The 13958-nt window shown below is 42.4% G+C and overlaps 1 protein-coding gene across 1 annotated transcript in view; it reads left to right on the top strand.

Moving 5' to 3' along the window:
• LOC126412488 (uncharacterized) overlaps nucleotides 1-13958 on the top strand; it is a 290832-nt gene that overhangs the window by 111291 nt on the left and 165583 nt on the right. Inside the window, exon 3 of the mRNA XM_050082109.1 lies at nucleotides 5934-6249. Within this exon, the coding sequence (XP_049938066.1) occupies nucleotides 5934-6249 (316 nt within the window). The remainder of the gene's footprint in view (nucleotides 1-5933; nucleotides 6250-13958) is intronic.

Here is a 13958-nt window from a genome sequence, read left to right on the forward strand (position 1 = left end):
AAGAAGGTAGCTGCGAAGAAACAATGAGTAAGAGAAGAAATACTTCAGTTGATCGATGAAAGAAGTAAGCACAAAAATGTTAAGGAAAATTCAAGAATACAGAAATACAAGTCACTGAGGAACGAAATGAATAGAAAGTGCAGGGAAGCTAAGACGAAATGGCTGCATGAAAAATGTGAAGAAATCGAAAAAGAAATTATTGTCAGAAAGACTGGCTCGGCTTACAGGCAAGTCAAAACAGCCTTCAGTTAAATTAAAAGTTTGTGTGGGAACATTAAGAGTGCAATGGGAATTCCATTGTTAAATGCAGAGGAGAGAGCGGATAGGTGGAAAGACTACATTGAAAGTATCTATGAGGGGAAGATTTGTCTTATGTGATAGATGAAGAAACAGGAGGTGATTTAGAGGAGATATGGAATACAGTATTAGAATCAGAATTTAAGAGAGCTTTGGAGCAGTTAAGATCAAATAATGCAGAAGGGATGGAGAACATTCAATCAGTCATCGCGGGATGTAGCAACAAAACGACTATTCACGTTGGTATGTAGGATGTATGAATCGGTCGACATGTCATCTGAACTTCGGAAATATCAACCACACAATTCCGAAGATTACAAAAGCTGACAAGTGCGAGAATTATCGCACAATCAGGTTAACATCTCATGCATCCAATTTGCTGTTAAGAATAATATAAGGAAGAATGAAAAAGAAAATGGAGGTTGTGTTAGATGACGATCAGTATGACTTTAGGGAAGGTAAAGGCACCAGAGAGGCAATTCTGACATTGTGGTTGGTAATGGAAGCAAGACTAAAGAAAAATCAAGACACGTTCATAGGATTTGACTACTTGGAAGAAGCGTTCGACAATGTAAAAGATGAAACTTCCTGGCAGATTAAAACTATGTGCCGGACCGAGACTCGAACTCGGGACCTTTGCCTTTCGCGGGCAAGTGCTCTCCCAACTGAGCTACCCAAGCACGACTCGCGCCCCGTCATCACAGCTTTACTTCTGCCAGTACCTCGTCTCCTACCTTCCAAACTTTACAGAAGCTCTCCTGCGAACCTTGCAGAACTAGCACTACTGAAAGAAAGGATATTGCGGAGACATGGCTTAGCCACAGCCCGGGGAATGTTTCCAGAATGAGATTTTCACTCTGCAGCGGAGTGTGCGCTGATATGAAACTTCCTGGCAGATTAAAACTGTGTCCCGGACCGAGACTCGAACTCGGGACCTTTGCCTTTCGCGTCTCGAGTCTCGGTACGGCACACAGTTTTAATTTGCCAGGAAGTTTCGTATCAGCGCACAATCCGCTGCAGAGTGAAAATCTCATTCTGGAAACATCCCCCAGGCTGTGGCTAAGCCATGTCTCCGCAATATCCTTTCTTTGAGGAGTGCTAGTTCTGCAAGGTTCGCAGGAGAGCTTCTGTAAAGTTTAGAAGGTAGGAGACGAGGTACTGGCAGAAGTAAAACTGTGATGACGGGGCGCGAGTCGTGCTTGGGTAGCTCAGTTGATAGAGCACTTGCCCGCGAAAGGCAAAGGTCCCGAGTTCGAGTCTCAGTCCGGCAAACAGTTTTTATCTGCCAGGAAGTTTCATATCAGCGCACACTCCGCTGCAGAGTGAAAATCTCATTCTGGAATGTAAAAGATGTTCGAAAGTATGAGAGTCATAGGGGTAAACTATAGGGAGAGACGGGTAATATACAACATGTGAAAGAGCCTAGAAGGAATAATAAGAGTGGACGACCAAGAATGAAGTGCTCGGATAAGAAAGGATTTATGCCAGGAATGTAGTCTTTCGACCCTACAGGTCAATCTGCACATCGAAGAAGCACGTATGGAAATAAAAGAAAGGTTCAGGAACAGAATTAAAATTAAAGTTGAAAGAATATCGATGATACAATTCCCTGATGACATTGTTATCCTGAGTGAAAGTGAAGAATAATTACAGGATCTGCTGAACGGAATGAACAGTCTAATGAGTAGAGATAATGGATTGAGAAAGGCGAAGGTAATGAGAAGTAGTAGAAATGAGAACAGCGAGAAACTTAACATCAGGACTGATGGTCACGAAATAGATGAAGTTAAGGAATTCTGCTACCTAGGCAAAAAAGTAACCAATGACAGATGGAGCAAGGAGGACATCAAAAGCGGACTAGCACTGACAAAAAGGGCATTCCTGGCCGGGAGAAGTCAACTAGTATCAGACACAGGCCTTAATTTGAGGAAGAAAATTCTGAGAATGTACGTTTGGAGCACAGCATGGTATGGTAGTGAAACATAGACCGTAGGAAAGCCGGAACAAAAGAGAATAGAAGCAGTTTGGATGTGCTGCTATAGACGAATGTTGAAACTTAGGTGGACTGATAAGGTAAGAAATGAGGAGGTTCTGCACAGAATCGGAGAGGAAAGGAATATGTGGACTGACAAGGAGAAGGGACAGGATGATAGGACATCAGGAAATGACTTCCATGGCGTAGCGGGTGCTGTAGAGGGCAAAAACTGTAGAGGAAGACAGACATTGGAATAGATCCAGCGAGTAATTGAGGACGGAGGTTGCAAATGTTACTCTGAGATGAAGAGGTTGGCACAGGAGAGGAATTCCTGGTGGGCCACATGTAACGTCAGAAGACGACTAAAAAAATATTTTACTCGCAAATAGGGTGAGGGAAGGATACTACCTGTCTGCCTCCTTAGGACCTCTAATTACTCGTGTCTTAAGTTCGTGGTCCTGATGTGAAATGTATGTTGGCAGCGGTAAAATCCTTCTGGGGTCAGCTTCAAATGTGATCTCTCAGTAGTGGTCCTCAGAAAGGTCATCGACTTCCCTCCAGGGATTCCTGTTTGAAGTATATGGTCAGTCTAATCCGACAGCTGGAAAAAAATTACTCACTATACAAAGTGACTCTCATGACCAGTTTAATTAATTAGCCTTTCAATTTGATATCAGAGACGTACCACTGGATGGGAGAAAATTATGTCCAGTTATAAGAAGGATATTGAGTTACGTGGGCAACTGATATTTCCAGAGCCACAGTCGTCAGAAGGAGTCATTTCCGATACTTCGCTCAGTGTCGAATGGCACCAGAATGGGCTGTAATCGTAGTATTTAATTGTAATTACATTAATAAATATGTGGCTGGTTTCCTATGACGACCCTGCCTGCCATCCGTGTGCGTGGCGGAGGTAGCCGGTGACCAGAACGAATGGACATTTCTTGCTTAAGGCTGTGCGAGTAGTACGCTCTGGCTGGCCGGCTAGTTTGAACAAGCCCGCGGTCGAGGGGACAAATCCTGGCGGCAGCCCTCGCAGCGCCCTCTGGATAGCTGGACAGAGAACTAGCTAGTGCACAGATAGACAGGAGCGGAAGTGTGTGTTGCGTGAGAAGAGCCAATATTCGAATGTTTGGGCTGGAAATTTATCCCCCTCATGTAAACTGATTGGTTGATGGCTGGGAGGCTACAGTGATACGCTCTCCAGTCCCTGAGGCAGCTGTGCGAATACCGGAAGATGAGTGAGCAGCTACCAACGTGACCAATGCATCGTGGTGGTCTACGGAAGTTTAAGTGACCTCCGACAGCTAACTATGACAACTACTGCTACGGACTGGATCGCGGTTTAAGTGTTCCGCTCATAATTTTAGAATGGAGTCTGTCTTGCAGAGGTATTTGTTGTTGACTATCCATTCACGCACTAAGCCCTCCTCCTCCTTCCGAATGCAGCAGAGAAAATCAACTTAGGAATATTATAGTGCTTTAAAAAACCAAACGCACCGTCAAATTCCCGATTGATCAATTTATTATTTGCGATAGTGGTATTGTGTGCATATACCTGTCCAATCCCTCCACAGATTCTTTAGGATATGGCATAACTGAGCTGAAATTTTAAATTCTCAGCTATCTCCAAAGTAACAGACTTCCTGCCAAACGACCTATCTGTGTCAGTATCTTCAATCCCAGAATTTTCCACCACATATACCAGTTATAGTCAGTCAATCAAGTATAGCGAGGGAATGTTTCAAAGACATCCACAGTCTTCTATTTTTTCTGTTGCTTTGTTCAGGACAAAGGAGGGGCAAGTGAGGCACACAACAAATGCTACCTACTTCTTCTTGAATATCTTCGTTCCATCTGCTACAGGGCAAGTATTTTAATCAGAATGGCGATAACATGAGAGCACAAGATAAATTTATAAATAAATAAGCTTGTTCATGTAGTAATTTATTAATATATTTATCTTGTGCTCTCATGTTATCGCCATTCTGATTAAAATACTTGCCCTTATATCGACTTTAATACATGTAAAGAACAACAAATTACATCTCTGTACAAAGTAGGCCTATGATATATCATTCTGTCAAGATCTTTGTTACAAGCAACAGTTGTAAAACGCATGCTGGATGCTGGAAAAGTGTCGCTGTCAAAGTGTAAAGTAGTATAGTTTGTGTGAAAGTGTTCTGGACATCAAAATGGAGGCAGACAGATGGACACTAACCGAAAAAAGCCGCCTATACTGTCGCAGTAAGTAAAAAGTAAATTTACATCCATATCGACAGATAAGCTATAGTCATGGTGATACATTAAAGTGTGATCCATCTTTCTGCCATAGAGCCAGCACCCAGCATTATGCTACTACCAGTAATGATGTAACTTCCCGAAACCATCTGAAAATGAACCTGAAACGGTTCGAAAACCGGTTCATGGAATAAAACACTATTATTCAGAAAAGTGACTGGTTGCAGTTCTGTATAACTTATTTACATTCAATATACAGTCACGGTTCTTAAATATCCGTAATGGATAAGCATAAAAACTGGATAATTCTGATACATTCACGTGATTCAAACCGTTTTTCGACCACCTTGGTAACGAAAGAGATGCTGTAGCCTTTAAGGGATAGTCATGGCTTCTGATTCGTGGCAGTTTTAGAATATTCCATGTGACTGTGACATTATCCTATTCAAACTGTTTCACAGCTCTGTACTGAATATTATCGGTACAGAAGCCGCGCGGGGTAGCCGCGTGGTCTCGGGCGCCTTGTCACGGTCCGCGCGGCTCCCCCCGTCGGAGGTTCGAGTCCTCCCTCGGGCATGGGTGTGTGTGTTGTCCATAGCGTAAGTTACGTTAAGCTAGATTAAGTAGTGTGTAAGCATAGGCAGTTTGGCCAATAAGATCTTACACAGATTGTTATTGTCGGTACAGAAAGTGCACATATCTAGTGAAATCTACTGTTACAGAATACAGCCTAACGAACAAGCACCAATTCTTACGTAGACAGACGCGAATTTTATCCTAAACTTCAAACTACTGACACTAAATCATGAAAGGAGGTGTGGAAATGAGAATTTTGTGAATGTTAATGGAGAAGCGTGATTAGAACTTACCACAGCGTGAGGAGGGTCACATCCTTATTTCCCTACTCATGGGAGTTGGTGGTCTATTGTCGAAAAAAACGTTCTGTTTAGCGTAATATCCGAGTTGGCAGGTAGTGAGGCAGGAGTGGTCCCAATAAATCTGGGAGGGCATTTTCAGTACCTGCATTCGCCTGATGACCAAGGGGGAAACTCGACCCATTTTTAATTTATCTCTGGGACTATGTTCACATGAGTAGTATTTGGTCGCTGTGATCGCCGCTGCAAAATTTAAACCTGTATTACTCAGTAGCGTCTTCGACAGTCAGCTACTTTCCTGACGGTGGCAGTGTGGACATTGTCGTAAGCACGGATTTTCTTCTGTAAAACTTTAATGCTCTTAGTGAGTTAATGTTGTTTTACATCTTCCTGGTTATCTGATTTTGAGACATTATAAGTGAGCAATAACGATTAATTTTACACTACCGAAACCACAGCAAGCATCCTGTTCATCTGTACAGGCCTGCATTACGGGTCCTCTCCCTCTCACGGATAATGACCACGTTTGTACATAATTTGTGCAGACGACCTGAAGACTCTGGTTCGGGATACAATCCAGCCGAAACTTATCCTAGCGGAGGAGACCGCAGCGTCCAACATCCGCTCCGTTTGTCCGGATTTCGAAGTGGTTGACATCAACGACATCTGCCGCTGGCTGGAGCGTCGCGACGTGCCGCTGGACAGCGCCGGTAACGTCGACCTGGAGGAAGTGGCGGCCCCAGACCAGCCGGACTGGCTGGAACACGTGGCCTTCATCATGTGCTCCTCGGGGACGACTGGTCTGCCCAAGGGCGTCATGATGACCAACCGCAACATCCTCTACCAGCTCATCTCGTCATCGTAAGGGGTTGCTCATACATTGGCACTTTTGTGATCATATACATGTACCTTAACACTAATGAGAACAGTTCCTCACCTTAACTGTTGATGCTTACTGTGTACGTTTTCTGCCATGCTGTCGTTACATATCATACTGGTACAGAGCGATGTGGCTAGGGCAATGGTTAGCTTACAGGACTCTCCCCAGTAGCACAAAAGTTCAAATCCCCATCCAGCCATTCAGATACAGATTTTCCATGATTTCCCTAAATCGCTCGAGGTAAGTGCTGGGATGGTTCCTCTGCAAGGGCATGGCCGATTTCTCCATTCTTTCCTAATCTGAGTTTGTATTCCATCTGCGGCGAGTGCACAGTCAATGGGGAGTTAAACTCTTATCTTCCTTCCTTCGAATCAGAGATGAAGAACTTGATGACACTGCGCTAGGGAAGCCATGTGGCGATGGATTAGTAATACTGCCAAATTCCTCTTATTTACGCTAGTTAACTAGGTTAGTACAAGCAAAATGAATAGATTACATTTCATCTTCATTTCCTCCCTCTTGAAGGGGAAAAGGAAGTAAATGAAGATGAGATGCTGCAAGAACAATATGACAGATCATTGAAAGACCTAAGTCGAGACAAGGCCCCTGTAGTATGTGACAATCCCTCAGAAACAGCCATCTATGACAAAACTATCCCACATGCTATGCGAGATGAATCAGACATGCTAAGTACCCTCAAACCCCAACAAGAATATTATAATTCAAAAAAAGGCAGGTGCTAACAGGTAAGAATGTTATCGAAAGCTCAGTTTAAGAAGTCATGGTTGCGAAATACTAACACGAATTATTTACAGTAACATGAAAGAACTGGTAGAGGCTGATCCTGGTAAAGGCGAGTTTAGATTCCAGAGAAATGTGGGAACATGCCTGGCAAAACTGGCCCTACAGTTTATCTTAGAAGATAGATTAAAGAAAGGAGAATTGATGTTCATAGCATCTGTTTATGTCTTCAAGACACAAAGGAATTAATGCCATAAGCTTCCAGAGGCATGGATTAAATCAGTGGAGAAAGTTGAAACTATGTGCCAGACTGGGATTCGAACTCAAGTCTCCTGCTTACTAAGCGGATGCACTGACCTCTGCGCCATCTGGACACACTGGTCATCGCTACTAAAGTGGTCCACCCTAGCATGCCTCCCATAAGAAGCAAGTTCTCAGCTTATCCACATACTACTGTTGTAGCGTCCCTTCCTCATTAGCCTCATTACTCGTTGCATTTCGCCGATTCCTGTAAGAGTATACTTTTCTTAAAAAAGGTTTGGCACTGTTGACTGGATCGCACATTTTACAGTTTTGAAGGTAGCAGGGATAAAATACAGCGAGCGAACGATTATTCACAACTTGTACAGAAACCAGATTGCATTTATGAGTTTAACTGCATGAAAGGGAAGCAATACCCCACTTTTGATATCAAACTGACATGCAAATTAATCAAAATTGTGACAGCTGATTGATTTATGACCTCTCCATGTCCCCTTAACCTATTGTTCTGCTAAGTGGTTTACACTCCCTGAGGATTGATTTATGACCCTTGGGGACATGCCGTCCTTCCAAGAAGCCCCCTCCCCCCACACCTCTCCCCCTCCACCTCACCCACCCATCTGGAAACCTCTAGCCCCTCTCACCCTCACTGCTACAAGCACACTTTCAGGCCTGAGTTATTCGAATAGCCCCCACTCCCATTCAATCAACCATATGTCTAATTACATAAATGGATAAATTAATTAACCCCTCCCCTCTCACCCCATTCACCCCTGCCCTCCCCCACATGGAAATCGGTTGGAAAAAGACTCAGTTGACTGGCTATTTGATGGGAAATCGATTGCACTGTGTAGAATATTGTTTAAACTATTTCTGGTAGACAAGGCAACATGTGGAATATTGTTTATTTAAAAAGTTTATAGGATGCAAGGCAGTGTATGCAATGTAGTTTCATTATTTATTAAAAGAATGTTGCAGGAAATCGATGGCAATGTATGGAATATTGTTTAAACAATATCTGATAGACAATACAATGTGTAGAACATTGTTTATTTTAACAATTATGGGATAACAATATTATGAAAAGGAAAGTTGCTGCTCTTCATATAGCAGAGTTGCTGAGTTGCAGATAGGGACAACGAAAAGACTCTCACAATTAAAGCTTTTGGATATTAATGCCTTCATCAACAATAGATGACACACACACATACACACCACACACACTCACGCAAATGCAACTTGTACACTTGGCTGCAGTCTCAGGCAACTGAAAGCTCACTGCGAGCAGCAGCACCAGTGCATAATGGGATAAAAGTGATTGCAATATAATTCATTTATTTATTTAAAGAATTTGTTATGAAACTGTATGTATGGAATATTCTTTATTGAAACATTTTGAGGGTTACAAAGCAGTCTGGAATATTTAAACAATTGCAGTGCTTTTTTTCTGGTCAGGTAAGGAACATCATCATGAAACATTCATTACACTGTTAAAAATTTTGAGTCGTGAAGCATGAGCCATACACTGGGCCACACCATGTGCCAGCCGCCTCACAAATTCCCACACAGGCAGGCAGCGAGACAGGCCCACACCCAGTACTGGCTTGTGCAGTGCGTGGAACAGAAGTCATGCAAATCCCCCGAACAAAACGCTTCAGCTGGTAGCAACCCTCTGATATTGATACCTGTGAATTACATGATCCCTCGTTCCCTCCCTCCCTCCCTCCCTCCCTCTGAAGTGAATGCTTCCTGTTTGTGTGAACCAACATATGCAGACACACACAGATCAAGATGTCCTCTGCACTCCTCCTCCCTTCCATCGCCTTCCCCTCGCCCTCTCACCATAGTGTTGGTAGTCAGTGCATCTCTTTGTTCTCACGCTTCCATCGCTATGGGAACCTGTAGTGGATGGAACACAGACATTCTAGAAGAAGTAGGTACCATCTCATCTTTCAGAGTAACCCCACCTTCATCCCAAACAAAGTAGTGAATATCTAGCAAACCTCCCAGCGGTGGATGTCTTGAAAATATTCTCTTACTCTATCAGAGTGACTGATTAATTAATTTCCTTGCATCTTATTGGTGGAGACTACAACTGGTATATTTGGCAGGATTCGATCCTGCATCTGCCTGGTTTCCAAACGCTTTTCTTTCCTCTTCCATATTTTTCCCCTTGCCTCCTATTGGGTGATAATGGCACAGTTAGGTCATTTGGTAGAAAGTCAAATTCAGCTCAGTTGCATGCGATGCCCTTAAACAATTGGTAGGAGGGGCTGGACAGGTGCATACTCACAATACCACTATCTTAAACAATAAGTTGATCAATCGGGAATTTCACGTTGTGGTTGGGTTTCTAAAGGGCTATGGAATTCCTAAGTTGGTTCTTTCTGCCACATTCAGAAGGATGAGTAAGGGCCTACTGTGTGATAGGATAGAGACAACAACAACAAATACCACTACAAGACGGAGTCCACTGTGATGTATTGAGATGCACTAAACACAACACACTTAAAAACACAATCCAGTCTGTAGTAGTACTTCTCATGGCTAGATGCTGGAGATTGCTGAAACACTCACACATCGCATGCACTCATGTCTCAATGTCCACATGCAGTGTCCGTGGCCATGTCACAAACGGCTATTTGCCACTGTGGTGTGTGCGACTCAGCGTTTGCCCCTAGTCTGCAGCCAGACTCGGCATGCTGGAGAGAACTGCCGTTCGTGGAGGGTGTCCAGGACGACCAGAGTGGTTGGAATTATTATGTTATCAACATGTCCAGCACCAGCACTCGCCAGATTGAATCCTCTCAATTTTCCGTGGAGACCAAACCAGAAGACGACACTGTTGTACGCTGCCTGACTGCTTTGGAGGCTCAGCGATCGTTCACGTTTTAGGCTGGAAATGTCAATTCGTTCTGGTCACCGGCTATCTCGCCATGCAGCCGCACGTCCGGCAGAATCATCCTAAGAAAACAGCCACATATTTATCAGTGGAATTAAAATTTAATATTTCGATTGTAGCGCCAATCTGATGACATTCGACAGTTAGAGGAGTATTGGAAATACCTTGTCCTGACGACTGTGGCTCTGAAAGTATCAATATCTATATTATTCTTATGAATGGGCATAATTTTTCACCTAAAATCTTTCATCCCCCTTAAAGCTATCAATGCGTTGAAATCACAGTTTTCCACATCAAATCCATACCTCCCTTATGACCGGACATAGTCATTTTCTTTGCTCATGTCATAACACATCCCAACATACACTTTATAAGTCTGCTGATCACATCTCCTGTTAAGTATAATACTTCGCCAGTAACTGAATGCTGGTGACACCAAACAATACTGAACCGAAATCCACGATCGATGGACATGCTCCGTTTGTTTTTCGTGCAAGTAATTCCAGTGTGCCTTAGGAAGAGAGACATAATCGTCTAATAAGCGACTGACTATTAAAGACACCATCTCAACGACCGTGTTACTGTCACCCTGCATAAATAACGACGTGGGTTTCATAGGCACGCACAAGTATCGCTAACAATATCCATGTTAAAAACTATACATGCCTTATAAATATAAAAATGGTATTGCTTCTGAATGAAGTGGTCTTGCACACCAATATCATGACATCGGAATGAAGTTGACTTGCACACCAGTATCATGAGACTGAATATAGATGGTGATCGCATGCTGTGTATTAACAGACCGAAAATGAGGGTGCACATCGACAGCGGTATAGGCTCGTAACAGAATCACCCTCTTCACCGAATTTGGAAAGTTATTCGGATGAAAAAAAATAAATGAAATGATCGTTTGGCATTGTTGGCCAGGAATTTTTCATGAATTTATTTGTAAAAGTATAGACGTATGGACACTGGATATTAAAATGTCCTGTCATGCCTTTCCTGCTCCAAGTCGGCCCGTTTGACGTCCTACCCCCCCCCCCCCCCCCCTCCCTTAAGCCGATATTTGCAACTCCCTCATGCCACTGCTACATATTTCCTACGCTATCGAACAGTATTTGTAACCCATTCTACCTCACTACCTCACTACCATGACAAGAGGGAGATTGAGTTAATAATTAAATCACTAAAGACCAAGAACTCTCATGGATATGACGGGGTATCTAGCAGAATACTGAAGTATTGTTCCACGTATATTAGCTCAGTACTTAGCCATATCTGTAACTTTTCCTTTAGCAGTGGTCGGTTTCCTGACCGATTAAAGTACTCGGTAGTGAAGCCACTTTATAAAAAGGGAGACAGGGATAATGTTGACAATTATAGACCTATTTCTATGCCATCGGTGTTTGCTAAAGTTATCGAGAGGCTTGTATATACAAGGTTACTGCAGCATTTAAATTCACATAATTTGCTGTCAAATGTACAGTTTGGTTTTAGAAATGGCTTAACAACTGAAAATGCTATATTCTCTTTTCTCTGTGAGGTTTTGGACGGATTAAATAAAAGGTTGAGAACGTTAGGTGTTTTCTTTGATTTAACGAAGGCTTTTGACTGTGTTGACCACAAAATATTACTGCAGAAGTTGGAACATTATGGAGTAAGGGGAGTAGCTTACAATTGGTTCGCCTCCTACTTTAAGAACAGAAAGCAGAAGGTAATCCTCCGCAATATTGAGAGTGGTAATGATGTTCAGTCCCAATGGGGCACTGTTAAATGGGGCGTTCCCCAAGGGTCGGTGCTGGGGCCACTGCTGTTCCTTATTTATGTAAATGATATGCCTTCTAGTATTACAGGTGATTCAAAAATATTTCTGTTTGCTGATGACACCACCTTGGTAGTGAAGGATCTTGTGTGTAATATTGAAACATTATCAAATAATGTAGTTCATGAAGTAAGTTCGTGGCTTGTGGAAAATAATTTGATGCTAAATCACAGTAAGACTCAGTTTTTACAGTTTCTAACCCACAATTCAACAAGAACTGACATTTTAATCAGACAGAATGGGCATGTTATAAGCGAGACGGAACAGTTCAAGTTCCTAGGCGTACGGATAGATAGTAAGCTGTTGTGGAAAGCCCATGTTCAGGATCTTGTTCAGAAACTAAATGCCGCTTTATTTACCATTAGAACAGTATCTGAAGTAAGTGACATTTCAACACGAAAAGTAGTATACTTCGCATATTTTCATACGCTTATGTCATATGGTATTATTTTTTGGGGTAATTCTTCTGATTCAAAAAGGGTATTTTTGGCTCAAAAACGGGCTGTTCGAGCTATGTATGGTGTAAGTTCGAAAACCTCTTGTCGACCCCTATTCAATAGTCTGGGAATTTTGACATTGCCCTCACAGTATGTATTTTCTTTAATGTCGTTTGTTGTTAGCAATATTAGCTTATTCCCAAGAGTTAGCAGCTTTCACTCAGTTAATACTAGGCAGAAATCAAATCTGCATGTGGAATGCACTTCCTTGACTCTTGTGCAGAAAGGAGTGCAGTATTCTGCTGCATCCATTTTCAATAAGCTACCACAAGAACTCAAAAATCTTAGCAGTAGCCCAAACACTTTTAAGTCTAAACTGAAGAGTTTCCTCATGGCTCACTCCTTCTATTCTGTCGAGGAGCTCCTGGAAGAGATAAAAAATTAAGCAAATTCCAGTGTTACATTCTTGATTTTCTTTATTTAAACTAACGACTTGTTTCATTTTATGTGTTTCTACAATCGTGTTATAATTTCATGTATTGACTCGTTCCATGACCATGGAGACTTCTCCTAAATGTGGTCCCACGGAACAATAAATAAATAAATAAAAAAATAATAGACTGTGTAACAGAGGTTCTGCAATATGTCCATGGGTTATCGGCGTGGGGGGATGATGGTTGATTGAGAATGATCATGTACAGTAGATGGTGTGCTATGTGAGTAATCACTTTAAAAAATGCAGTGCTGGATTGAAGTTGTAAGAAACGTACAAAATCCTATGACCAGTACACTGACTTCTCAGATCTATAGTGTTACACTTTTCGGTAGAAAATCTGTCTGCGATTTGGAACGAGTCACGTTTTTCGAATCTATCGGCTTAGGAGCCCACACAGCAAAACTTAAAACTCCAGCGTGGTCTCTCTGCATCTTGTAACTGTTCCTCAGTCCCTACCCCGTCCTTCCTGCAGCTTTGTCAATGTTGTCATTCCAATTTAAGTCAGAACTAGCTGGAAGTCATATCTACCACCTTCTGCATCCCATGGAGAAAAAGGGTGATCTGAGTGAATGCAACAGGACCATGTTTTGACCACATGGTGGAAATGGGAAGATGTTGTCATAGCTCCACCAACCATGTACAACGTCTAAAGTTAGCTCCAAGTGAAGCTTTCTCCAGCAACACGAGTAGTGGAAAAGACAGTTTGAGCAGTTGCTGTGTTGTTTCTTATTGGGAAAATTAGGAAGACTCCACATCATATGGGAACTGGAAGAAGGACAAGGATTTTGCTACTGTGTTGTGTATTTCCCAACTATATACAGGTACTGCAGTCCAACGGAAATCTGCATCCGTCAGGGTGCATTAATGTCTGTCAGCCAAACATTCTCTCTGTCATCGTCATTTTGTACCATCCAACACAGAAAAACTTTAACTACAAAAACTTCACTAACTTCACAAGGAGAGAACTCGATAAGATATTACCATATTCCTCTCTTTCAATATATCAAAAACAAATACCATCTGCATGC

This window comes from Schistocerca serialis, chromosome 7, assembly GCF_023864345.2.
Source record: "Schistocerca serialis cubense isolate TAMUIC-IGC-003099 chromosome 7, iqSchSeri2.2, whole genome shotgun sequence".
Classification (NCBI taxonomy): Eukaryota; Metazoa; Arthropoda; class Insecta; order Orthoptera; family Acrididae; genus Schistocerca; species Schistocerca serialis.